The sequence below is a fragment of the Mandrillus leucophaeus genome, unplaced genomic scaffold (genome assembly GCF_000951045.1).
Source record: "Mandrillus leucophaeus isolate KB7577 unplaced genomic scaffold, Mleu.le_1.0 Scaffold544, whole genome shotgun sequence".
Classification (NCBI taxonomy): domain Eukaryota; kingdom Metazoa; phylum Chordata; class Mammalia; order Primates; family Cercopithecidae; genus Mandrillus; species Mandrillus leucophaeus.
This window is the reverse complement of record NW_012105853.1, coordinates 253,400-280,421: the sequence shown is the minus strand read 5'-3', so window position 1 is coordinate 280,421 and position 27,022 is coordinate 253,400. Positions and strand designations below refer to the sequence as shown.

The following is a 27,022-nucleotide window of genomic DNA, read 5'->3' as shown; positions in this document are numbered from 1 at the left end:
GCACTTAGAACTCTCCCGGGGATACATTGTCTCAGACAAGCTTCAAGGTATGCCTTTCTTTGGAATGAATTGTCACTTTCCAACCACCACCACCCAACCTGTGAGCTGACCACAGTGTCCTCCTCCTGTCTCCCTTCCCTCTGGGTGCCTGGGAAGGCTGGGCTTCTCCACTGTTCTGCCACCGACGTAAGCTTTGTCGTGACGATACTTTCCACTTCTCTTCTAGCTTAAGAGTTGGACAGTGGAGGACCTTCAGAAGAGGCTCTTGGCCCTGGACCCCATGATGGAGCAGGAGATTGAAGAGATCCGGCAGAAGTACCAGTCCAAGCGGCAGCCCATCCTGGATGCCATTGAGGCTAAGAAGAGACGGCAACAAAACTTTTGAGCAAGGCCAGGCTGTGAGGGCCCCAGCTCCACCCAGGCTTTGGGTGAATTCTGGATGGCTTGCCTCACATCTGTTAGCCAGCACTTCTACTCTGTCGTCTCTCCACAGCACCTTTGTGAACTCAGGAATGTGCGCCAGTGGGAAGGGCTCTCTTGACAGCCAGCGTGCCATCTTGATGTGTGTATGTACATTGGTCAGGTATATTATTTCAAAGGATTTATATTGGCGCTTTTAACTCAGAGTTTTAAACCCCAGGAACAGAGACTCCTAGTTGAGTGATAGCTGGGAAAGTTTTACGTTGTCTGTTTGCTTTTCTTCTCCCAATAGCTTTCAATTGTTCTTTCTGGAAGACTTTTAAAATATATATAAATATGCATATATATATATAAATTATAAATAGATTCCCCACTCAGTGTGGTGGCATCTCTGTACAGGTACAGTTTTAAACAGTTTGCCTCTTCTGTAAGATTATGGTACTGTGGAACATGAGGGCAGAGGACACCGGGAGGTTGTTAGGGGGTCACTGAATCCCAGGAGCCAACCTCCCCCTTTGCAGGGCTGCATTTAAAAATTAGGTTTGGGACAGTTCTTTTACCATGGTTTCAGCCTTGTGTGGTCATCACTGGCTTCTGGAGCTACTGTTGATGTCCAAGGGAAAGCTTTGAGAGTTTGTGTTTACTCTTTGAGTCCCAGGAGAAGCCTGGTACCCTCTTTGCAAATTGGCCTTTGCTCTTTCAATGCCTTTCATCCATCTCCACTCTCTCAACTGCCTAAAGTCACAGCACAGATACTGCCCAGTGCCTTAAGAGGAGACATGATCCACTGAGGGGATAGGTCTACCAGGAACTCTCAGCAAACACGGGGCTGTGTTCAGTCCATAAAGGAAAAGCATTTTCAAAGCTCTCATTGTTCATGTAAAAATCATACACGTGGCATTTTGCTCCACATTCCTTACACACAGGGGTAGAGAGGATTGCTTTTGTGACCCACATTCAAATATGTGACTGTTTTCTTTTCTCTTTCACTGCTAAGCAGCCTGGAAAGGATAAATGAATATTAGACTAAGATTTGTTCTCCAGGAGGCTCAACCTGAACTGAACACATAGAATGTCAGAGCTGGAAGGGACTATAGAGATCATCTGGTCTGACCCTCTTGTACGGATGATCAGAAAACTGTGTAGAGGGGAATGGCCAAAATCACAAAGCAAGTTAGCATAAGAGCTCGGACTAGAATTCAGGGTCCTCACTCCCAGGCCACCGAACCATGCAGCCCCTTCTTTGGGGGAAGAGACCTGTGTCAGTCTTGGTTAATTATTCCAGGGAACCTTGCTAACAGAAACTTACTCTTGCCTTGTCTCTTCAGTAGGTATGACCTGGCTGTAAAAAGATTGCCTAGACGAGCCAGATCATTCAGTTTCAGCAAGTCCTTGAGCTCCACAACATCTGCCAGATATAGCAGACAAGCACCCATGGAGGCAGGTTTCGGGCCTGAAGCAAATCAGAGGGCTTTGCAAAAGACAGCATAGAGCCATCTTCCTGCAACTTTACCTCTTTCCCTCAGATGGGGAGCCATGACTGGCTTGCACCTCAGGATACTGTAATTTGACTCCATAATTGCTTTTGCTCCTGAAACCTGGGAATCAATGGAAAGGCAGGGAATGTGCCTCTTCTGTGGCCAGATTCTGTTATTTGCAATTAAAGCAAGTTTTTAAAAAATGCAAGAGGCAGTTGTTAGTCTTCAGGGTTTGGCCACTGAAATAGCTATGTGGCAGATACTGAAAACAGAGGACAATTTGAGGATCTTGCTGGAATAATAAATGGCAGCTACCATTTGTTGAGCACATATTATTATATCAGGCACTGAGCTGGGTAGGCTCTAAACTTCACAATAACCCTATGACTTAACTACTTTATCTCCATTTTGTAGATGAAGAAATAAGTTCAGAGAGTGATTCCTTCCCAAGGTCATGCAGCTAGTAAATGGCAGAATCAGGACTCATAGCATCACTATAGGGGATCAATATTTACACAAAAAAGGAGAGTCACAAGCCTATTTAAAATAAAGTGACCACCTTTTCTTGCATAGACTAACTCTAAGTGGCATTTTTAGGTTGGAAAGACAGCTGAATTAGTTAAGTCTGATTGCCAAGTAAGTCTTAAAAACCAAAGCATCCACGATGCATACCCCTGCACCATTTGCTGTGCGAATTAATAGTTTTGTCTCTCTCTCTCTCTTTTCTCTTTTTATTTTTTGAGACGGATTTTCGCTCTTGTCGCCCAGGCTGGAGTACAATGGCATGATCTTGGCTCACTGCAACCTCCACCTCCTGGGTTCAAGTGATTCTCCTGCCTCAGCCTCCTGAGTAGCTGGGATTACAGCATTTGTCACCATGCCTAGATTTTTTTTTTGTATTTGTAGTAGAGATGGGGTTTCACCATGTCAGTCAGGCTGGTCTTGAACTCCTGACCTCAGGTAATCCACCCGCCTCGGCCTCCCACAGTGCTGGGATTACAGGCATGAGCCACCGCTCCTGGCCTCTCTTTCTTTTTTCAACAAAGAATTTTGCACTTGGCCAGACAGGAGAAGAAAGCCCATTTTCTCCCTTCCTAAGCTAGATCCAAATAAAATAAAGTTCAGTTTCCCCATAACCATTCTTGGGTCATGAACTTTGATCTGGAGTTTGTTTTGTTTCAGGCATGTGTGCACCCAGCTTGCTGATCCAACAAAGTCTATTGCTTACCAGCTTGATGGAGCCTTTTGGCCAGAAGTCAGTTTTTTTTGGATCAGAGAAATTTCCTGACAAGGTATATTTGTTTTCTAGTGACAGAAAGGCAAAGGAGCAAGTCCTAGTTTTTTGTTGTTGTTGTTGAATACTAAATTAAGATATATCAGCTTGCTTTCATTGAGCCTTGGGCTTCAGTCATTGCTTGAGCATTTGCAACTCGAGCTTCCAGGGAAATTTGAGGTCCTCGCTTGTTTTCTGCTTTCAAGAACAATGACCTGATTCTGTCTTTAAAAAAAAAAAAAAAAATCTCTGAATCCTTTTTTTTTTTGAGATGGAGTCTTGCTCTGTTGCCCAGGCTAGAGTGCAGTGGCGCCATCTCAGCTCACTACAACCTCCATCTCCCGGGTTCAAGCGATTCTCCTGCCTCAGCCTCCCAAGTAGCTGGGATTACAGGCGCTGCTCCACCACGCCTGGCTAATTTTTGTATTTTTAGTAGAGACGGGGTTTCACCATATTAGCCAGGTGGGTCGTGAACTCCTGACCTTGTGATCCACCTGCCTTGGCCTCCCAAAGTGCTGGGATTACAGGTGTGAACCACCGTGCCTGGCCAAAAATCTCAGAATTCTTTTAAGAATATCTTAATTGCTCCATCAGTAATTTTGAAGTAGAAATTTTGAATTTCCTTTTTTTTTTTCTTTTTTGTCCTTTTCCCCTAGCCACTAATTGGATGGATGAATGTTTGACGGGGAAGAGGAAGGGTGAGAGGATGCATGGATGAGTGGATGAGTGGATCGATAGATATATTGATAAATAGAACCAGTCATCTGAAGCAACTTGAGAATTGTAGCCTTAACTCCTTGAGACTATAGATTTCGATCTAGGAAACATGTAGCACCTGCCAGATGCCAGAAATTTATACCATTTAAAACTCAGTAAGTCTTTTCAACATCAGGAATGAGAGAAGTGACATCATGATACATCCTATGGGTATTAAAAAGCCAATAGAATATTATGAATAATTTTTTGCTAATAAATTTAACAACTTCAACAAAATAGACAAATTCCTTGAAAAATAAAAAGTACCAAAATTCATTCAAGAAGAAATAGATACCAGCCTGAGCAACATGGTGAAATCCCATCTCTACAAAAAAAAAAAAAAAAAAAAAAATTAGTTGGGCATGGTGGCACACACCTGTAGTCCCAGCTGGTCAGGAGGCTGAGGTGGAAGGATCACCTGAGCCCAGGGAGGTCGAGGCTGCAGTGAGCCACGGTCTCACCACTGCACTCCAGCCTGCATGACAGAATGAGGCCCTGTCTCAAAAAAAAAAAAAGAAGAAGTAGATAATCTGAATAGCCCTATATCTATAGAAACTTAATAGTGCTGGGAAATATAGGTATTATTATCCTCATTTTACAGATGTGAAAATTGAGGCTTGGAGATGTAAAGTCTATTGCTCAAGGTCATGTGGCTAGAATATGACTGAGCCAGGATTCAAATCCAGGTCTTCTGATTCTTATTCCAGTGTCCTTTCTAGCATACCATATTGCCTCTAAAGATTGCAGCTCCTCATTTACTAGAAATTTGTTCCTGCCCAATCTACATCTCCACCTCACCCCATCTTTTCTTAAGCACTATGTTTGTGTTTTCATCAGTATTATATTCATTGTCTTTGGAATACATGTTCTTGTTTGTGTTTGGAAAAAAATCTCTTTTACCAGCTTGCACTCGGACCAACTTGGAAAAAAAAAAAAAAAAAAAAGCTTAAATGCTGTTGCTATGTACAGTTTAAAAATGTGAAGTTTGTAGCTTTAACTTTTTGTAAGAAAATCTAATAACACTGGCTTAAGTGCTGACTTGAAATGCTATTTTGTAAGGTTTGGATGTAAGTAATCAATTGAGGTCAGCAGTTTGTATAAGTATGAGACGTAGCTTCCTCCATTGTCCCCACTCCTTTTTTTTTTTTTTTTTAAGTTTGAAATGCTTCCTGTGTTTTTATGTTAGAATTGTTCTCCTTCCTTTCTTCTTCCTATACCTCATCACCTTTGTTTTAAATAAACTGTTCTTTGGACCACAAACCCTTATTAATGAGAACCTCCATATATAGCCTGAATAATGGTGCCGTGAACAATCTTTGTGACATCGACTCTGTGGTGTGTTTATTCTAAGATCCAAAGCTGGGAAGAGAGGTAGGTAAACTTTTGTTGGGCTTCTGCTGTGTGTCAGGGTACTGAGCTAATTGTCAGGAATATAAAGATGAACCAGACACAGTTCTTGCAGAGCATCTGGGGAGTTAACCAAGCACAAAAACACACAACATTGAACATACCATGGTAGAAGAAGTTACAGGGCCTGTGGATGCACAGAAGAGGGAGTGACGGTTCTGCGGGGATGTCCAAGGAAACTCTTCTAGAGGAGACAATATACCTTGAAACTTTAAAAATGAAGAAGAGATGGCTAGGTTAATAAAGAGTAGGAAGTGAAGGGGAGAAGGCATCCTGGACAGAAGAACCCGCCTGTATAAAGCCTCTAGTGTGAGATGTCGATCACCTTGGAATCCTTCATTCCCACCTGCTGCTGCATGAAGCCAGGCCAGACGTGGCCCAGCATTCAGAGGTGGAGCAGCAGGTTCCTGTCCTGTTATGGCCCATTCTTATCCAGGAATAGTTCTCCAGCCTGACCCTGGGTTTTTTTTCAGTCTTAAAATTTGACCCCAGAGCAGAGGGGGAATAGAGTTATATTGAAAAGTAAGTGTAGTTCTCTTGAGTCAAATTGCTATACAGTATTTAATAGAATAGTTCCACAGTCTGTGTGAATAACTGTCATGTTATTCTGTGGGCCTTTCTTGGAGTGGGGTGATAAGTGTGTTTATCGTTCCCTAATTTACTCATCTCACTCCTTGAAATATTTAGTGTACCTTCCTTCCTGTGGCCAGGGTTGATGACAGATGTTCCTTATTGGTCACACTGAGAACCTGTGGCCAGATGAAAGAAAGAAGGAGGGATGAAATAAGTTTATATTTATTAAGCACTTATTATCTGCCAGGCACAATGCAGAGCCATTTAGATGACTTCATTTGTTTTCTCACACACACTCTTAGGTACATGATAGGGTACCCTTTCTATAGACAGATGGACTTTTACAGTGTGCAGTACTGCCCACCAGGGGGTGTTTTGGAAACGTAGGAGAGTTTCTTTGTGGTGACAGCAATTGAGGAGCCCTACCAGCATTTAATGGGCAGGGGCAGGTTTGCTAGATGCTCTGCAATGCATTCTGGGACAGTCCTGCATAACAAACATCTGTCCAGTGTCCAGCACAACATTCAGATGTTCCACTGATTATTAGTTTTGGTGAAAATTTTGTTTATACACATGTGATACTAAACCAAAGTTCATTTACATGTAAACACAAAGTACTTTTTTATGGTTTTACTGTGTGTTTTTTTTTTTTTTTTAAAGAATGAACTATGAAGAATGGAGACTCACTTGTTTGTTTTGTTTGGACCTTTACTAAGAGTTGTTCTCCATTTCAGAAAACCACGTCGTCAGTGGCAGTGATGATTGTGATTTTTGAGTCACTTGTTCAAGATTAGTTTAGATCTGTAGCTGTTGTTTTCACAGAAATTCTATATAACATGTAAACACATGGTAATTTCAGAGAATGATAAAGTACATTAAAAAGAAAAGAACAGGGTAATGGGATTGAGAGTAACGTGTGCATGTGTATGTGTGTGCGTGTGTGTGTGTATGTGTAGGGAGAGATGGCTTTATATAGAATAACGCTTCTGGAGAAACGATGTTTATTTATTTATTTTATTTTATCATTATTATTATTATTATTATTATTATTATTATTATTATTTTGAGACAGAGTCTTGCTCTGTCGCCCAGGCTGGAGTGCAGTGGCGTGATCTCGGCTCATTGCAAGCTCCATCTCCTGGGTTCACGCCATTCTCCTGCCTCAGCCTCCCGAGTAGCTGGGTTTACAGGCGTCTGCCACCACGCCCAGCTAATTTTTTGTATTTTTAGCAGAGACGGGGTTTCACCGTGTTAGCCAGGATGGTCTCGATCTCCTGACCTCGTGATCTGCCCACCTCAGCCTCTGAAAGTGCTGGAATTACGGGCGTGAGCCACCGTGCCCGGCCAAGAAACAATGTTTGTAATGAGACCTGCATGACAAGAAGGAGCCAGCCAGGCTGAGGGAACAGCAAGAACAAAGACCCTGAGATAAGAACAAAAGTTTGGCTTGTTGGAAGAATGGAAGGATTCTTCTCTGGTTGGAACAGCATGTACAAGGTGGGTGAAGGCAAGAATGTTCAGGGCCTTATGGTCCATGGAAAGGGGTTTGGGTGTTACTGCTGATGAGATGGAGAGCCGTCAAAGGGTTTTAAGCAAGGAACTGGCATGATTTATGCATTTTGAAACTATGCCTTCACGAAATAGTGCTCAACTTCAGTCATCAGGAAAATACAGCCAGCCCTCCGTATCCATGGATTCTACATCAACCAATCACAGATCAAAAATATTAGGAAAAGAAAAATGGCCCAGCACAGTGGCTCACGCCTGTAATCCCAACACTTTGGGAGGCTGAGACTGCTGGATCATTTGAGGTCAGGAGTTCAAGGCCAGCTTGACCAACATGGTGAGACCCTGTTTCTACTAAAAATACAAAAATTAGCTGGGTGTGGTGGCGTGCCTGTAATCCCAGCTACTTGGGAGGCTGAGGCAGGAGAATTGCTTGAACCCGGGAGGCGGAGGTTGCAGTGAGCCGAGATTGCGCCACTGCACTCCAGCCTGGGTGACAGAGCAAGACTCCGTCTCAAAAAAAAAAAATTGTATCTGTTTTTCTTCTTATTATTCCTTAAACAATACAGGATAACAGTAATTTGCATAGCATTTACATTATGTATTTTGCATAGCATTGTATTAGGTATTATAAATAATCTAGAAATGATTTAAATTATACAGAAGGATGTACGTAGGTTATATGGAAATACTAGGACATTTCATATCAAGGACTTAGGCATCTGCATGCAGATTTTGGTATCCATCAGAGTTCCTGGAACCAGTTTACCACAGATACCAAGGGACAACTATACAGATTAAAACCTTAATGCATTACTACCGTGTACCCACGATTATAACTAAAATGGAAGAAATAGAAATGCCAGGTACTGGTGAGGATGTGGAGCAACTGGAACTCTTGAGTACTGGTGAATATACCCGTGACCTAGCAATTCCTTCCCTAGGTATTTTCTCACCAGAAATGTATGCGTTTTTACCACAAGACATGTACTAGAATATTCATAATGGCATTTATAATTTTGCCATACCGGAAACCATCCGGATGCCCAGTGGCAGCATAAATAAATTACATAGATTTGCATAGTGGAATACTATACAATAATGAGAATGAGCTACCTATAGCTACTGTGGAAATAAGCAAAAAGGTATTGTGAGCTTGCTACAGCAAAGAAGTCAGCCACTGTTACCTGCATTTTGGCAGAAACTCAAAGGCATACAAAGGAATGGGAAAGCTCTATGGTAGAAAAAAAAGGAAGGCTTCAGGGATGCCCTGTTGGAAGCTGTTGGCATGGGAAAGCTGTAGGAGGGCTAAATAGAAGCAGGACATCCTATGTGATTGATTTAGGGGTGCATATTTGGTTTCTCTGTTTGATCCTAAGTTGGAAGTGGGGACAAAAATTGGGGAAGCTGTCAGTTATTAATCAAGTCCTGACCATTTTGACTTGATTGTTACAGAAGTTAATGTTTAGCTTCCTGGATTGCCACTGGAGATAGCAGTCTGGCTTCCTGCAAGTCTGGCTTATAGCAGGCTGGCATCCTGGGCTATTTATTGTAGATACGGGGTTGGTTTCCTGGGCAGGTTACTGCAGGTTGTGGGTCAAAGTTCTATTTTTATATATATATTCTGGGGTTGTCCATTTGTACATTGAGTCTCTCACTACATGCAACAATATGGCTGTATCTTTCAAATATTTAAATGAAGCTAGACATATCCATTGATGGATGAATGAATAAGCAAAATAGGGCCTACACATACAATGGAATATTATTCAGCCTTAAGGAGGAGGAAATTCTGACACATGCTACAACATGGATGAACCTTGAGAACATTATGCTAAGTGAAATAAACCAGTCACAAAAGGACAAATACATGATTGCACTTACATAAAGTACCTAGAGTAGCAAGGTCTCTTCATAGAGACAAAGTAGAATGGCGGTTGGCAGAGGGAGGGAGAGAGGGATGAGGAGTTAGTGTTTAATGGGCACAGAGTTTCAGCTGAGGAAGATGAAAAAGCTCTGGCGACAGATGTTCTTACACAACAATGTGAGTGTACTTAATGCCACAGAACTTTACTTTTAAAAATGGTTAAAATGGTAAATTCCATATGTATTTTGCCACAATAAAAAAGCCAGACACAAAGTAGTACATACTGTTAATTCTATTTATATACAGTTCAGAACCAAGGAAACCTACTCTATGATGTTAAAAGTCAGGGCACCGTTTACCTTTGTTGGTTGTGGGGTAGTGACTGGATGCGAGTATGAGGAGGGACTATAATGCTACTCAAGTTCTAATTCTTTATTTGAGTGCTTGTTTCACAAGTGTGTTCATGTTGAGAAAATTTATCAGTGTGAACCCTTAGGATCTGCTTTTTTTTTCCCATATGTATTTTATACTTGAATAAACAAACAAGCCTTTTTGTCTTCTAACTCCGCTGGGCTGTTTTAGAAGCTTCCAAGATCATGGATGGGAAGGCCCCTTGGAAACTACCTAGGCCTATGCAGATGTAAGGGGTGGTTACTCTTAGCCCATGAGTATTTATCCCAGCCAGCATCTTGTTCTGATGAATGATCCAATGGAGGCCCAAGGCTTGGCAGTGTCAAGTCTGGATTCAAACTTAGGCTTCTTGACTCCAGTGTTGACTCCGAGACGCCAAGGCCTCAAGTATAAGAGTGAGTCTCTTAGATGAGCAAACCCCTTCCTTTCCCAGTGCCCTCTGCTTGGAATTGCTTTGCCCTCCAGAGGAAAACAAGAGCCCTGGTAGAGGCTGCTGAGCTCTATTTCCTTCCTTTGCATTTTTTTTGCTGCCTTAATATTTAACCTTGTGCCAGGCATTTTCATATATATTATCTTACTTGAACTTGACCATAACACTCTGAGGTGTGGATGTTATTAAACTAAGGTAAGTGAAGAAACAGGCTCAGAGAGACAAAGAAACCCAACCAAGATCAAACACCTCATAAGTAGCAAAGATTCAAGCTCAATTCTTTCTGGCCTTAACCACATTCTTTCCTCTGCACCGCATGGCATCCCTCATATTCTCCCATTTTATTCAAATATTTTAAATAACTTACTGTCTGAAGCCAACACAGAAACACAGAGCATAGATAGAAGCAGGGGAAAATGACGTGATGACTTCAGTGGAACCTCTGGATCCACCTGTACTTAAGTCACTTTGTTGGGTCTCTCTCACTTGTACCTGAAAGATTCCTTATTGATCTAAGTAGGTAGGAAAAGATGGCGGGGAGGTGGGCTGGGGGTTGGATACCAGTTGGAGGTTGGTCCTGATACAATACCCCTTAGAGGTCAACAGGTCCAATCTAAGGTCACACAACTGATGAGTGGCAGGGCCGATATTTGAACCCAGATGTGACTTCAAAAACCAAGGTGTGTGCAATTCTTTCTCTTGAATGAATGAATTTCCTGAGGGTTCTGAACCCTGCCCTCTGAACAAGGTTAAATACCAGCCTACAACTGCCCTTGTCCTTCTCTCCTTTCTAGCAGACAGGATTCTGAAAGACACTCGCCTGCACCCCACCCTCCCCTTCTCAAAGACTCCTGTCTTATAAGGTTATCTTCTCAACTTACTAACTTCCTGGAGAATTCTTTCCACACCGGCAGGGCCGGACTGGCCTGAAGTATGAGGTCTGGTAGTGAGGACCATCCCAGCCAGCACCTCAGGGCTGCCTTTCAGATAGAAGAAACTTATTATAGGACCCACACTTCAAAGCTACTTCCTTCAGTGGTGCCTGGGGAGTTAAGTTTACCAACGTGGTAATAGTGGAAAGTGGTGCCGAGTGAGTACAATCTGGTATTAAAAAGCCTGAGTTTGAATCCCTGATCTGCTACTTTTTAACTGTCTGACTATGGATCTTGGTTTTTTCATGTGTTCAGTGGTGATACTACTATTTTATTATTGTTGCTGTTGTCTTGTGGGGTTGTTGTGAGAAGTATATGAGATAGTGTATGTGAAGCCACTTTGCAAATTATAGTGACAAGGATATGTGGAGGATGACTATTATTTGCTAGGCTATCTTCACTCTTGGGGGCTTCAAAAAGTACTGTATGAGTCAGCTGGAGTCTCTTCCACTCCGATGTCCCAGTGTAAACACCCTGCTTGGCCCTTATTTGAGCTGAACGGCTCTTCTTACTCGAAGGGACTCAGGAATGGGATTTGCTTCTTGTGTGACCTTGGACTTCTGGCTCTCTCTTTTCTGATCTGTAAACTGGGGCTGGAGGGCAGATCTTAAATCTGATAATCCCTGAGGAGTATTATGTCTCACAAAGGAAGTCGCCACCTTGAGGTCACTGCAAAGAGGGGGAAACTATTAGACAGTTTATCATTAACAATAAGCACATCACACCTCAGAGCCCAGATGTGCTGAGCTGTCCTACATGCCCCCAGTTGCTCCTTAACATCTCTGGATGTTATCCCTCCATTTACAGAAGTTGAAACTGAAGACCAAGAGAGCAAGACTGCAAGGGATTACTGAGATCTGCCCTGTGCTCCCTGTTCGGGAACTGTTTGACTCCTACTCCAGCCATAGGTTCACATGACCCAGCCCCTCCACCACAGTTGAGTGATCCAGTCACCTTCCCAAGGTGACCAATCTCTGGGCCAAGCAGAGATTTTTCAAACTAGAGATGGGAAGTTCTCTGGTGGAGGCACTACAAGATACCAAATTGGGAGATGTTGGTAACCCTGTTATCTACCATGTGATACAGAAATCAATCACTCCCTCTCTCTGTTTCTCTCTCTCTCATTCTTGATTTCATTGTTGCTGAAACCAAGCCACCTGGCTGCCATTCTCACTCAGTGGTATTGTAAAAGATATCAGTTGGTTTTATCTCCCCTGGATCCTTTCCCCTCATTTTAATGAAATGACCCCCATTTTCCTTCAGGGAGTTACCCCTCTGCCATCTATGTCCTGGTGGGACTGTCTGTGATGGTTCCTCCCATCTCGCCCCCAAATCATGTGATGAGCATATGACCCAAACCAGTCTAGTTAGACTCAGTCTTCAGGGAATTTTTTAGCGTGAGCAGAGTGATTTATACAATGGAGGCAGTTGTCACTAAGCTCTTTTAATTGCAGTACCGCAAAGAGGTGATTTATGAGTTTTACCTACCTCAATCCCTATGTTGCTCGAATTGCTGTCTTTCTCAAAGCCTCATTGTTTAATTTGACTTTGATCCTATCCAGTACCTTTCCAGTGCAGTCATTTTTTTGGCTTAAGTTTTCCAGTGTTGGATTCTGTTATTTGCAACCAAAGATTCCTAACTGATAAAGAAATTGGAACTAGAGTTGAGTTGTAGACACCATATCCTCTAGGAAATGTGGGATATTCAAAATTATTGAGCTGTGATGGGGCAAAATACAATGAGGTGGTTGTTCATGCTCTAGTCTGGGAAGCCAGCAGTGGTCTGCAATGGTAAAGACCTATGTCTTACATTACTTCATAGCATCTGACCACTGAGGATGAAGCTCTCAGAGAAGAGATAACACGTGTCACAGTTAATTTTAAGGAAGTGAGGAATGTTCAAGCTGTGTGATAGAGCATTTTGTTTCTAACTGCACAGAATAATATAAAGGGAGAGTCAACAAAGGAAGCCCCAATGCCTTTTTTTTTTCATACAGAATGAACAGACAGTATTTCTATGACTACAGTAAAAGAGTCTTATGACTTGCAGTACAGCTGAGTTCTCCAAATACCAAAGTTGGCAACTGATTGTGCAGGTTGCTGAATTCACGGCCCTGCTGCACTTTGTGAAGTTAGGCATTAATAGGGTGTGGGACTATGACAAGTGGAATGATCATATGAGAGATGTGGGAGAAAATCGAAAGCGCTCTAAAACACCAGGTGCAAATAGTTCACACTTTTTCTTACAGGAGAAAGCTCACAATTTCCTGCTTGCCCCATCCCTCAAGGGTACTTAGCTAGAAGGTGGGGATCAGTTTGGCCTAGAGCATGACAAGTAGACACAGTAGGTAAAAATCCTGGACCTATACAGAATTGCAGAAACTTCTTAACTGACACCATCAAAAATTTGGGGAAATACCTGTGGAAATGGATTTTTGTGGTGTTTTATCAAGGAAGGGGGAATGTAATTTTGGCTCAGGCTGATCTTCTTGATATGGATTCACTTACCAGGGATTATTTGGCATTCTCTGTGCTAGCTCCAGGAGCTGGCAAGGCTCTAACAAAATGCAAACTTAAAACAAATGCTGGCCCATGCGAAATGGAACTTAAAGGCCCCAAATCCCTTGGCATCATGTAGAGGAAGGGATTCAAATATTTCTGAAGACAGAATGCTGGATTGCATCTGTTTTGTGCCTCATTCCCACAAATACCTCTAATTGTAGCCCTCACACTTTACCCTTGCTTTGAGGAAAGTCAAGAATGCTGGGTGGAGAGGCTGCAATTTGAAATAGTTTGCCTGCTTCAGAGGGGAAGAAGAATGCAAAGATGTGGGAGGCCAGGCGTTGGCACTTCGTCCTCCGAAATGAAGTGGGAATGATCATTGTAATATTCAGTAGGCTCTGTATGAGGCAAGAACTCATGGTGTAATGTTACAGGCCGAAAGAATGAGGGTCGTGATCAACTCAGTATACTACTGGAGGCTATATGAGTAACCAGTAAACTGTTTCTCATAAATGCAGAATGTTGGCAAACTGACAAACTGCATCTGTCACCCAGAAGGAATGCTGAGGGCTGTCACGCCCCAAGCATAGTGTTTCTTATGAATAGGTACATCTGAAGCCTGTTAGTAACAATATGAACCTGTGATCAGTTAAGCAACTGACCAGTCGTTACCTCCTCCTCCCTCCTCTTGTTACCCAATAAATAGGAGGGGCTGTGGAAGCCCAGGGGCTGCCTTTGCTCACTAGAGGCAGGGAGCTCTCTTCTTCCCATGGCCCCTTCCTTTAAAACAGTTTCTTTTATCTTAAGTTTTCATTTTTATGTTCCTCCCTTCATTCAGTCTTGTAATGACGTCTCAGGCAGTAACAGTAGTAACTGTAGTAGTGACTGTCTCAAGTAGTAACCATGGCAGACTGCCACAGTGTAGGGCCCTAAAAAGTTAAAGGCAGCCCACTAAAGTCTTACTTGATTTGTTTAACCAGCGAAACATAAGAAACAAAACAAAGCAAGACAAAAACCAAAAACACTCTCCAGTTCTGGCAAAAATAAAAAATAAAGTCACGACTTGAGCCACTATGATAGTTACAGATCATCACCTAACACTGGGCTTGCGTTTAATGATCTAAAGCCCTTTGATTGAAGGATATGCTGCTCGCCTTTGAGGAAGGACTCTGCTATTCTACATGAGTGTAATGTAACTATTTCTCTTGCCTTCTCCAAAAGGATCTGTGGCAATTTCCCAAGGTAACTGGATACTGGGGAAAGGGAAATACCACATTCAGGGAACCTTGATGAAGACTTCGAGCTAATATCAGTTTCTTGGGTTCAAGAGTACCACTGTAGGTCCATCTCATGTGAAAAATCGTGTTTTGGCTTTTGTCCATGCCACTGGAGGCCCAGAGGAATTCCACAACTATTCTATATCAGCAGTTTCAGAGAGATAGTTGGAAAAGATCCCCATATTGGCTCTCTGACCCATGAAGTGAGGGCCATTGTGATATAAAAGGCCAATAGAATCCAACTGAACAACTGTTTCAAAATAGAAAAGTCAACGATAGTAACATATCTTTAGGGGAGGCTGCAAAAATTAGTGTTTCTACCAAAGACCTTGCAGGCTGATGACTCCAATTAAAACACCATTAATTTCTTCTGTCTGATAGGTGCAAAATTAGATGGGTCTTGGAAAATGACAGTGGATTATTTTAGTCAGGTGATAATTCCATTTTTAACTGTTGTGTTAGATAAATGCTCATGATTACAGTCCCTGGAGTCATGCATCTACTGGTTTCACTCTCTACTCTGAGGAACAGAAACCACTGGAAGCATTTTGCTATTACCTAGAAGGGATAAGAGTTTTCATTTACTGTTCTAACTCAGGCATACCTCTGTTCTCCAGCTCTGTACCAGAAAGACCTTGATTCCCCGAATATCCCTATTCTAAGAGACAGCAAACTAATTTTGCTAAATCAGTTGACTAAATCACATTAACAGGGCCTGGAGAGCACAAAGAAGCAGACACTTCAGCTCTGTAGGTAAGACACACCTTTTGCAAGGTGGGAGATAAATACAGTGCGTCTCAGTGAAGTTTCTTAGAGTGTCCAGTACCCTAGACGTATGTGTAGTACTTCTGTCACCACAAAAGAAGTACAATGCTATTTGGATTTTGTTGGTTCTACTGCTATCAGATCCTGGCTTGCTACTGGGCTTTGATGGTGAATGAAGGCCTAACTATAGGACATCAGGTAATCTTATGACCCAATGTGACCAACTACGATCGATCATCCATCCAGATAGAAAGTCAAGCATGCCTATAAGGACTCCATCATCAAGTGTATCCATGGGTACATGGGATTTGGCTCACGTAGACCCTAATGATGTAAGTTGATTGCATGAGAAGTTTGCTTTCAATCAAGTTGCCTGTTTTCTGATTAAACCCAATGACCCACTTGCAAATCTATTGCTTCCTATCCCTATGACTCTGAGTTCTGCTTACTTAGAGAGACTGTCACCTGGACTTTCTGAGCTTTTCTTTTCCCTAGGTGTGTATAAAGGGAGTTACAATCTTGATTAGGGTAATCAACCACCCTGTCAAGGGGAAATACGGTTACTGCTACACAAAGTAGGCAGAAAGGAATGCAAGTAACTCCATGGAATTCCTTGGGGAATCTTCACATGCCAGCAGGACTAACAAGTGCTCAGATTCTCTACGAATAAAGGTTTAGGTTACCCCATCAAACAAAGAATCCCAACCAACTAAAGTGCTGGCCAAAGGCAGGGGGCATGACATGGTTCACAGAGAAGGGATGTTATAAATGCCAGCGGCAGCCTTACGACCATTACAGAAATGAGGACATAGCAATGACCTCTTTTCCTCCTTGCTGTGTTTTTCTTTTCCTTTCCTCTAGTATATATAGGGTATGCTGGTGGCAGTTACATTTACTATTTATTCCTTATATTACAGGATACTGAGACAGAATTAGTGGTACCAGTGGAAGAATGAACTTATAGCTGGATTCATGAATAGGATATGCCCCATAGGGTGTCTTTCCTTTGGGGAGATCAGTATATTTTGGTTATATATAAGAGTTTCCTTATGTTAGAAACATGCATAAGTCTGTGTGTATGGGAAAAGGATGGGAGTGTATGGTATGCTATTTTTGCCTATTAATACTTTTTGCCTTTATTTTGGTGACAATACGTGGTCTTTTCTTTGGGTAAGTACCTTTCCTCCAACTGCTGCAAATACGAATACAGTACCTTGCCCTCCATCCCTCCCGAGAGAGGCATATGACTCAAGTGAAATCAGACTCTCTCCTGGGATTGGAACTGTGAGCAGGATGATACAGGGAAGAAAGGTGACTGGAGGCAGATCATGTGGGTGGCAGTGTTTTAAACAGAAGGTTCATGAGTCTTGCTACTGAGGTCCCTAGAGCTCCCCTCATTCCTGTATTTCCTGAGGCCTCGTCAGTCAGCTATTCCTTTGATCAGGTGAATTTCACAGATACCCTTCTGTAGTGGGCCAAATGGTGGCCCCAAACATATGTCCATATTTTAATCTCTGGAACCTGTAACTGTTACCTTATTTGGGAAAGGGTCTTTTTGCAAATGTGATTAAGTTAGGGATCTTGAGATGAGGTCATCTTGGATTATCCTGGTGGGCCTAAGTGTCATCAAAAGTGTCCTTGTAAGACAAAGGCATTGGAAAATTTGACATACACAGACAGTGAAGTGAGATCAGAGGCAGAGACTTGAGTGATGCAGCCACAGCCAAGGAAAGCCAAGAATGGTGGCAACCACCACAAACTAGAAGAGAAAAGGAGAGGGTTTCCTCCTAGAGCCTCCAGAGGGAGGGTGGCCCTGCTGACATCTTGATTTTGGATTTCTGGCCTCCAGAACTGTCAGAGAGTACATTTCTACTGTTTCACGCCATCAGGTTTGTCTGAGTTTGTTACAACAGCTGCTGGAAACTAATATATCTTCCAATAAATTCATTTTTTGCTTAATGTCAGTTTCTTTTGCTTATACCCCAAACTCTAATTGTTAACAGTTATTCATCACTTTAATTATTCAATAAATTATCCTTTTTGACCAAGTTTGTTCCAACTGAATTCCTGTCACTTGCAACCTGTTCTGGCTGGCACAACCACAGACAAAGTCTGTGCCAAATCCAGGACTGGAGCCTGAGAATGTGGATTCCAAGTCACTCCACATATTACCCACCCTCTCCAGTCACTCAGGCAGCATGTCAGGGAGCCATCTCCACACAAGCAGAAACACGTCCTGGGGCCCAGCTCTTTATTTGCATAATGGTTTTCATTGATACATGGGAAGGGGAGCGAGCTGTTGCTTTTCTGCCAGGACCACAAACAGCCTCACAGTGGGCTCAGGCCAGATGGTTCTCTCTTGAGCTTTCTCCACACCAGTATCAGGGACCTGTTCGTAGGGTCAGAAAATTTGGAAGCGATCGGGTTTCTTGGTGTGTTCGGCAAGACCATAAGGGTGGTACATGCAGCCCTTCTGATCTGCCCCTAAGCTGGGTTCAACTGGGCCTTGATGTAAGGAGCAGAGTGTGCAGAAGGGCTGGTATGTGTGTGGTGAATTCATGAGAAGCCCTTTCCTGCTTAGCTCCATCCTCTGTTCCAATCTGGAGACCCAGAATCCATTCATATGTAGGGGGCCAACTATGTACTAGACCCTGTGTATGACACACACGTGCCATTCTCTCTGCTTGGAGTACTCCCCCCTGGAACCCCATTTGCTTAATTAGCAATTTATCATTTGGATGGCAGGTTAGATTGTCACTTGCTCAGGAAAGCCTTCTCACTTTCTCGGGCCATGGTCCCTGATAGATCATACACACCCGTACTTAGTAGAGCTCACTATGATATATTTGTGTGATTATTGCATTAGAGTCTATCTTCCCTACTAGTCAGTAAGCTTCACGAGTATAGGGATATATTTTTCCACCACTGTATCTCTTGAGACTAGTAAGCAGTCCACAAGTCAGAAGCCAGTAAATCAGAGTGGCTGGGCATAACAACAGCGTGTGCGTCTGTCTGTGGGTGGCAGCGGGGGAGACACTATGGGGAACCTGAGAGCGCATGCCTCACGCAAAGGCATTCAAATTCTTAAAATATAATAAAAGTACTGTTGGACTAAGCCAAAACATGACTGCAGGCCACACATGAAGCCCCAGTTTAAGACTCTTCCAACGAGTATTTGTTGAGTAAGCAAGTAAAGAACCTACAAGGAAGATATTGTAAAAATTTCAAGAACCAAGCAGGGACGGGGCAGGCAGAGCTGAACGGACCTCCTTTTCAGTCTTGTTCACACCTTTTTGAGGGCCAGGTCTCTCTCTGGCTATCTTTTTTTCCCCCTCTGTGCTTGGCACCCAGTGGGCTGTAGGAATTATCTATTCAACATTTACCAAACACCTGCTCTGCACCAAGCCCAGAGTTCAACCAGACAGTGTCTTCCATCTTGAGGCTCAGGGTGATGGGACAGAGACAGCCACAGTCAGACAACAACAGCACAGTGCTGGGTGCTGTAGCCACAGTATGTGGAAAGGGCTACTGGACCCCCTCCTCTGAGTTTCTCAGCAAGTGGAGAGAAGATTCGGCAGATGGGTATGAGAGATATGCCCCCAACAAGGATGACGGGGCTGGAGCTGGCCAGAAGGGACAGGACTCTCACACATGGGCCTGGATGGGTACTCTAGGTAGGGCTGGACAAGGTAGGGCTGGACGTTTGTGTGACGGGCAGAAAGGAACTGCCAAGGTCAGGCTGCGGGGGGAGGGTCTGGGAAGCCAGTATTCATATATGTCAGCCCTCTGCCACCAACATTTCAGAGCTGAGCCGGCTTTAAGTTAAGAGACCCCTCTGCGCTACTTGGCTTTCATTGCCCTCTGGGTCATAGATTCCGACCGTTTGACAGAGAGGCTGGAATCTGGACTTGGGGGCAGGGATTGGACCACTTTTCACAGCAGGTCTTGGTGCAGCTAGGTCGCCTAGACCTCAGGCCAGGGCCCCTTCAGAGTTTCTTTCTCTCACATCATCCCTGGGAGGAAGACTGGAAGATTATTGCTTAGCAAATCTTGCATACCAGCTAAAGAGGCAAGTACAATGCTATTGTACTTCCTCCCAGGACTCATCCTCCTTCCCTCCACGACTCATCTTTGAGAGCTGACTCCTGTTGGATGCTCCTAGAAAGGAACCACAGCTGAGATCCAGAGCTCCTATATCCAAATCTCCTGTCTGGACCTTTCTCTGGCTCTGAAAGGGATTTCTGACCTTGTGGATCAACTCTGGGGATCCATGAATCCCCAAAACCCACATGCAAACTTCATGAGGGCAGAAGAAAGATGGAGTTGACGGAGCATTGCTCCAGGCCCACCAACAAGCCCAGATTCCAAACCTGACTCTGCCACTTCTAATTGTAACATCTGGGAGAGGCATTGCTCATCTGTTAGCCTCGGTTTCCTCATCTGTGAAATGGCAATAATTATCTTTCTCCAACACAGGGCCAAACATGACCTGGCTCATGTACAGGAGGTGCTCAGGAATCATTAGCATCCTTTCAACTTCCTCCCTCTGGCTCATGCCTGCTTCATGAATGGCTTGGAGGAAGGTTTATAAAGCTTTCTGAGTTGCTCGCAGAATCTCACAGAATCTAGGGTAGCACTGTCCTGCCCTGGACCTTTGGAGGAAGGATTGGAGGAAGGAATGCAGCTTTTGAATCTCATTTCTCAGGACAGCATGAGTGATCTTGAGAGGCTCACTACCATGAAGAACTTTAGCAGGGGAGGAATCTCGGCTGTCTCAGCTGACTGTAGGGGCATGGCAGGGGGTCACAGATCCCTGGTTTTAATACATCTGAGGGTGTGGAGGCTCACTGGGGGCCTGGGTCTCTAGATCTGCAGACCGTCCCTCCTGAGAGGTTTCTCGGGATGTCTCCAGAGATGCCTCCGACACCGCATCAACGCTGCTCAGCAAGTCCTCAAACTCCTGGTGGTTGCTGTTGCGCACGGCTGCCTCCAGGGCCTTCTGGCGCCGGTAGAAGTGGGAGAACTTGTTGAAGATGATGGTGATGGGGAGCGCTACTACCAGGATGCCCCCTAGGATGCAGCCTGAGGCTGCCAGCTTGCCAGCCACCGTCACTGGCACCACATCCCCATAGCCCACGGTGGTCATGCTCACTGTGCCCCACCACCAGCAGGCTGGGATGGTGTTAAAGCCCACGTCCTCCTCCTTTTCAGCTGTGTAGGCCACACCAGAGAACACTGACACACCCACGGCCAGGTACAGCAGCAAGATGCCCACCTCACGGTAGCTGTGCTGAAAGAGAATGTAGAAAGCCAAGTCAGAGTGGATGGGCTTAGAGTCCTGGTATTAGGCATATGGGGAAAGTGAGGCCCAGAGTGTGTAAGGGACAGGTCCAAAGTCAGAGCAAGATAGAGCTGGTGCTAAGACCCAGGTCCCCTGACTTTAAGATCTTTGAACTATAGTTGGCAGCAAAACTCCCTGGTATTGAGCACAGGCCTAATTTCTATTGTCCAAGGTATCTGCTAGGCTACAGCTGTTTTTTCTAACTCCGGGTTACTGGTGGCACCACAGCCAGGGAATGAAGAGCTTGTGACTTTTACACTGTTGCGGAACCAAGAGAACCATAGTTTATATTCCACAATGCAAAGAGTTGGTTTCCTGTACTTTTGACTGATCTGAAAAGTATAAAAATTTTTTTGCTCCTCCAGGAAGCTGAGAGGACATAAGTCCCCTGGACCACCTATAGAATTCACTTTCCTATGGCCATGTATGTTTGCTTTGTCCCTGAGGCCAAGCTCTAGGGCAGTGATTTCAAACAGGGTGGTTTTGCCCCCCTCCCCTCTGCCCCTGCAAGGGACATTTGGGAATGTCTAGAGACATTTTTGGTTGTTGCAACTGGGACAGGTGTGCTACTGTCCTCTAGTGGGTAAAGGCTAGGGATGCTGCTAAACATCCTAAAATGTACAGGGCAGCTCCCAAATCAAAGAATTACCTGATCCCAAATGTCAGTAATGCAAGGCTGAGAACCCCTAGTCTAGAGCAGACTCTCTCCAACTTTAATGCGTGGAAGAATCATGCAGGGGTCTTGGCAGAACCCGATCGTGTAGTCTTGGGTAGAGCCAGAGAATCTACATGTCTAGGAAGCTTCCAAATGATGAGAAAGCAGCTGGTGGGCAGGGGCCTCACTTTGAGTAGCAAGGCTCTCATCTGGAGTATTTTACACCTGCATCTTAGACCCTGGCAGCCCTGATCAGTAATACTCTTCTCCCCTACTGAAGACAAAGCTAGTAGTGTCGGGCCCTGGCTCTCTGCATGCAGGAGATAGGGCAGCGTTCTGGGGCACAGGGATCTTCCCTGGGGAGATGCTGAGCTCAGGGGGTCTGGCGAATGTAATTCCTTATACCTGCCCAGTGCCCTAGGATTCTGCCTAGGTCATCTGCCAGCACCCAGTATCCTGAGGGCATACAAGAGGCTTTACTAAGCCTTGGGTGGAAGGGATCTTTCTTTTAGCATTGTCTGGGGATTATCAGCAGAGTTGCGTGGAGCTTTAGGAGAAAGAACATGAGGTGCTGGAGCCAGGCACAGCTGGGTTCTCCTCTGGGCTCTACTGCTTATTGAGGAACCTCCAACAAGCACTGTCACCTCTTGGAGCCTCAGTTTCCACATCTGCAAAGCAGTGACAATAACACTTACCTCTGTTTAAACCTCTCAGGAACTCTCCTATACCCTCGGGACCAGGTCCAAAATCATGTGCCAAGACTTCACGGCCCTTCGGTACCCTGCCCAGCTCACCTCTTCAATCTCATCTCTGGGAATCTCCTTCCCTCCATGTCCTCCTCCCAGCATTCATCTTGTTCTCTCTCCAGGCCTCGGCACACGCCGTTCGCCTTGCCTCCCTCTTCAAACCAGGCTGATTTCACCCCCTTGAGCGCAAGCTTGCCAGGGCAGTGATTCACCCACAATGCAGCACCTGGCACCAGGAGGATGCTCAGTAAACTGCAACCAGGCTTTAAAGAGCCAACCCTCCAACCTCAGCTTCTTCATCTACGGGAAGAGAATAAATAATAGCATCTTCCTGAGGAAGTTCTCCTAAGGACTAAATTGATAATGGATGTGAAATTGGCACAGATTGAGTGCTCAGTAAGTGTTAGCTCCTGGGGCTATTCCTAGACTTTACCTATTAAGAGTGACCTATGTTTATCAGAGCCCCGATAGTGCCAGAAGAAAGGCTCTAGCAGAAAGTCAGCATCCTGCTTGGCACATCTTTATGATACATATAATTTGATGTTTGATAGATATATCAAAAGTGATCTTTGTCTTTTTTCTTTGTTTTGAAAAAGACAAGCAAAGCTATGCCCCAGTTTTCTCCCTAGGAAAAAGGTAAACCCTTTACAGAGCTATTGGGATAATCAGACTGCATGTGAAACATACACCTGGTGTCCAGCCCTGTGCCTGGCACAAAGGACGGGGTCTCAGTTCAACGTGAGCCTGGACTTGGGAGGCTTGTAAGTTTACCTGCTAACCTGCCAGATGGCTACACCCGCCTATCCCCGCTCCAACCTGGCCTCAAAGGCCGTACCTTGAGTGTGGCTCCCAGCGAGCGCAGTCCGGTGGAGTGGCGCGCCAACTTGAGTACGCGGAAGATGCGCATGAGGCGGAACACCTGCACCACCTTGCCCAGGTGGCCGAGCTCCTTGCCGCCCGTGCCGCCCTGGTCGCCCAGTGCCACACCAGCCAGCAGCGTGAGATAGAAGGGCAGCACAGACACAATGTCGATGAGGTTGAGCGGGTGGCAGAAGAAGTTGCGCGTACTGGGCGCCAGCAGGAGGCGCGACGACACCTCAAAGCTGAACCAGGCGATGCAGAAGTACTCGAGGCGTCGCAGCACTGGGTCGTCGCGCACGCCTTCTGGGCTGCGGCCCGCGGCCACCGCAGCCACGGCGGCCGCCGCCTCGCGGGCCTGGTACTCGGGCAGGCTGTGGATGCACATGGCGGCGATGGAGGCGAGCACCACGCTGATGGAGACGCAGCTGAAGAGCTTGCTCGGCAGCGAGTAGCCCGGGTTCTCCATGGTCAGCCAGAGGCGGCGGCGCAGGCGGCCACAGCGCGCCGCGCCATAGCGCGCCAGCTCTCGCTGCACGTCGGAGATCTCGTCGGGGCATGGGTCCACGCTGCTCGGCGTGTCGCTGTCCTCGTCCCAGGCGCGCGGCTGGGTCAGCCGCCTCTCCAGGTAGCGCGCGCGACAGCACGCGGCCAGCGCGTTCTCGCCGAGGCCCCAGTAGTCGGCCTCCTGGCCAAAGGCGAAGACGCACAGCTCGTCGAGCACGTGCAAGTGGCCGGTGCGGTAGAAGTGCAGCAGGCCCAGGAAGAAGCCCGGGTGCCGGTCGAAGTAGAATTCGTGCGCCGCCGCGTCGTAGTCGTCGCACAGGCGCCGCGCCTGCTCCTCCGACGCCGCGGCCTGCAGGCGGCCCAGCCGCGTGCCCGGGAAGCGCGCCAGGGCTCGCGCGCTCAGCAGCCGCCGCACGCCACCCACGTTCACGCGCAGCGCCTCGTCGCTTTGCCGCCAGCGGATCCCGGTGTCAGGGCTCGGGCACTCGCTCACCAAGGCTTCAGTGCTCCTCCCTGCGGACACCAGAAGGGCGCGCTGAGGAGTTCCTGGGCTTCCCTTCCAGGAAGACCAGGTTAAAATCCCCTCCTCCATCCAACCAGCCAAGGGGTGTTGGAGACTCTGTGTGAAGCATCTGGTATGCAGGAGGCGCTCAGTAGGTGGCAGGTGCCCTCTGGACTCAGAGTCAGGCCTGGCTTTGACTATCCTTCATCCCCATCATTTGACTTTGGTCAAATCACTGACCCACCCCACCCCCATTTCATTTTTCTCCTTTGGAAAATAAATGCTTAGATCTACCTGGAAAGATAGGAAAGCAATGGAATCGCAGGATGTCCTGGCACCTAGTGGGTGCTCAATAGGATGTCTCCTTTTCCAAGACAAACTTGGATTTATTTACAGCAAAGTTCTACTGTGGGATCTGGGGCCCTCCAGCCCTCTGAACCTGTTTCTTCTGCAAAATGAGGATAGTAACACTTACCTCCTAGGGGTGTTGGGAGCACCACTTTAGACCGGAGGCTCTCATAGCGTGTTCCCCGGACCAGCAGCATCAGCATTACCTGGGAATTCGTCAAAGATGCAAATTCTCAGCCTGTCATCGATTTACTGAATCGGGAACTCTAAGGCTGGGGTCTAGCAGTCTGTGTTCTAACAAGATTGGAAAGTGATTCAGATACATGGTCAAGTTTGAGATCTCCTGCTTTAGCTTATGTAAAACATCTGTAGAGTCAGCCAGACATGACCTTGAACCTTGGCTCTCTGTGTCACCTTAGGCAAGTCACATCACCTCTCTGAGCCTCTGTGAAATGGAGATAAAAATACTCACCTCAAAGTGTGGTTATGAAGATAAAATGACCTAATGTCTTTCTTGGGCTTGGCTAACAGAAGGAATTTAATAAATTATTCACTGGTGTTACTATCTTCTGGAGTCAGGCAAACCTGGGTTTATCTCCACCCCTGATGCACCTGGGGGCTTGAGGAAGCTATTTATCCTCCAGGTCTCAATTTACTGCACATCGTAGACAATAGCACCTACCTCCGGGGATGACTGGAGGATGAAGGTAGATTATAGAAAGTGCTTAGCCTTAGTGGATACTCAGGGAGGATTTAGGTTCTTCTATCACCCCCTGACTCCTGGCTCTGCTGGAATTGGAGGCTAGTGACACCTCCTCACCACTGGCAATCTCATTTGCATTGTGGGTTCAGTAATGCCTAGACTAGGGATTAAGTGTGTGTAAAGCACCTGGGCTTGGCGTTAAATGAATTTGGGGTTCCACCCTTAGCTCTGTTACTATTAGCTCTGTGACCTCAGGCCAGTCTCCTTCCCACTCTGGGCTTTAGCTCCTTTACCTCTAGAATGGGGGTAATGTTGCTTTGGATGAATCATTATTGTGGTATCTGTTCAAAGCCCTGGGTAAACAGTAGATGCTCAATAAATGTTAATCCCGTGTACTACCCTCTGGTCGGACCTGAGTCTGCCACTTACTAGCTGCTGACCTTGAGTGCATTCGTTGCCCTCTCTGGGCTTGTTTCCCTATCTGTGGAACCGAGTAGCATCATACTTTCCAGGAGAGGCTCAGAGGATTAAATGATGCAAGATGTTGATTGCCAGCATGGTCCCTGGCACATAATCAATGCACAATAAACATGTGTGATGTAGCTCCACTCCCACCTCCACTTGGATCTCCACCTGCATTTGGCATCAAAAAATGAAATTTCTAATCCAGTTCCATCACCCATTAGAAGCATAATATTGGACAAATCCCTTTGTCCATCTGGAACTCACTTTCCTGCTCTGTGAAATGGGATAATTAATTCAACAAACATTTTCTGACAAGAACCTGAAGATCAGTAAGAAAGATTAAGTGACTTGTTCAAAATCACCCAGCTAGTCCATGGCACAGCTAAGGTTGGACAGCAGGTTTTTTTCATTTCATTCTCTCTCCACACACTTATTTTGAGCACCTCCTATCTGCTAGTCACTTCTCTGGGCTCCATGCACACCTCACTTGGTTTAATCTCTACACCGACCCTGCCAGGGAGGTTTTCTAATCCCATTTTACAGATGAGTAAATTGGACCAGCCAGAGTCTCCAAAGCGCGGCCACCCCACACTGCTTCCTCCTTGCGGGGTGGGAGGTCTCTTAGAGGGGGTAAGAGCACCAGGAACCCCAGGCAGCCCCGCCTCCCACTCTGGCTGCCCGGACCATCCCGGAGCCACGTCCCTCCCCAGAGGAGGCCCCTTACCTGTCGTGGCACCTCCCGGGCGCCTCCTGTGTCTGTCCCAAAGTCACCGAGGCTGGGGGCCGCTGGCTATACTCGGTCTCGCCGCTGTCCCGCCGGCCCCGCAGAGCCTCCTACTGCAGGCGGCCCCGCTGCCCTCTCCTTCCTTCTTCCTTGCCTAGTCCCCCGCGGCTGAAGGCCGCATCGATCGCTGCCGGAGGAGGGAGTGAGGCCGCTGGCGGCTGGAGGCGGCGGTTTCTATTCCTGACTCGGTTGGGGGGTGGTGGTGTCAGGAGACTGGGCCTACCTGCAGGGGCATCCTCCGGAGTTACGGGGCCGGGAAGGAGGGGTCATTGAGGGCATGAGGATTCCCCCTAGAGAGGGATTTCAGCAGAAGCGTCTCTGGCAAAGGAACAACAGTAATCATGATTTGCTTAATTGAGTGTTTAGTATGTGCCAGGGTACTTCAGCTGCTGTAAGTGATTGATCTCAGCTATTCCTAGCACACTCTTGACAGGGCCAGGATCTTATGTCTCCCATTTTAGGGGTGAGCTCCAGTCACTTCCTCACACCGTAGGCAACTGAGTTAGGGAGCTGTAG

The 27,022-nt window shown here is 45.9% G+C and overlaps 2 protein-coding genes across 5 annotated transcripts in view; one reads left to right on the top strand and one right to left on the bottom strand.

Moving 5' to 3' along the window:
* Positions 1 to 5,197, top strand: part of STK4 (serine/threonine kinase 4) — a 107,518-nt gene extending 102,321 nt beyond the window's left edge. For all 3 annotated transcript variants that reach the window (XR_001007944.1, XM_011997615.1, XM_011997616.1), the window contains one exon: positions 227 to 5,197. Coding sequence is in view for 2 of the 3 variants with exons in the window: in XM_011997615.1 (XP_011853005.1) it covers positions 227 to 385 (159 nt within the window). In the remaining variant the exon portion in view is untranslated. The remainder of the gene's footprint in view (positions 1 to 226) is intronic.
* A 12,637-nt stretch (positions 5,198 to 17,834) lies between these two features.
* Positions 17,835 to 26,638, bottom strand: KCNS1 (potassium voltage-gated channel, modifier subfamily S, member 1). 2 transcript variants are annotated; one of them, XM_011997614.1, is made up of 5 exons: positions 26,447 to 26,638; positions 25,687 to 25,890; positions 24,682 to 24,760; positions 23,175 to 24,217; positions 17,835 to 20,887 (listed from the first exon to the last, which is right to left on the bottom strand). In XM_011997614.1, exons 3-5 carry the CDS (start codon positions 24,755 to 24,757, stop codon positions 20,417 to 20,419), a joined length of 1,590 nt encoding a protein of 529 aa, XP_011853004.1. In that variant the 5' UTR covers positions 24,758 to 24,760; positions 25,687 to 25,890; positions 26,447 to 26,638; the 3' UTR covers positions 17,835 to 20,416. The 2 variants fall into 2 exon arrangements, with proteins under 2 accessions (XP_011853004.1, XP_011853003.1); XM_011997613.1 differs by lacking the exon at positions 25,687 to 25,890 and having other exon boundaries at positions 19,321 to 20,887; positions 26,447 to 26,635.
* Positions 26,639 to 27,022: the final 384 nt, after the last annotated feature.

What these genes read in the sequence shown, in the direction of transcription:
- KCNS1 (XM_011997614.1), bottom strand. Translation starts at nt 24,757, where the DNA reads ATGCTGATGCTGCTGGTCCGGGGAACACGCTATGAGAGCCTCCGGTCT. An exon ending in GCTCCCAACACCCCTAGGAG is followed by an intron (nt 24,218 to 24,681) that starts GTAAGTGTTACT and finishes TGGTGTCCGCAG; the next exon opens with GGAGGAGCACTGAAGCCTTG. An exon ending in CGCTGGGAGCCACACTCAAG is followed by an intron (nt 20,888 to 23,174) that starts GTACGGCCTTTG and finishes ATTCTCTTTCAG; the next exon opens with CACAGCTACCGTGAGGTGGG.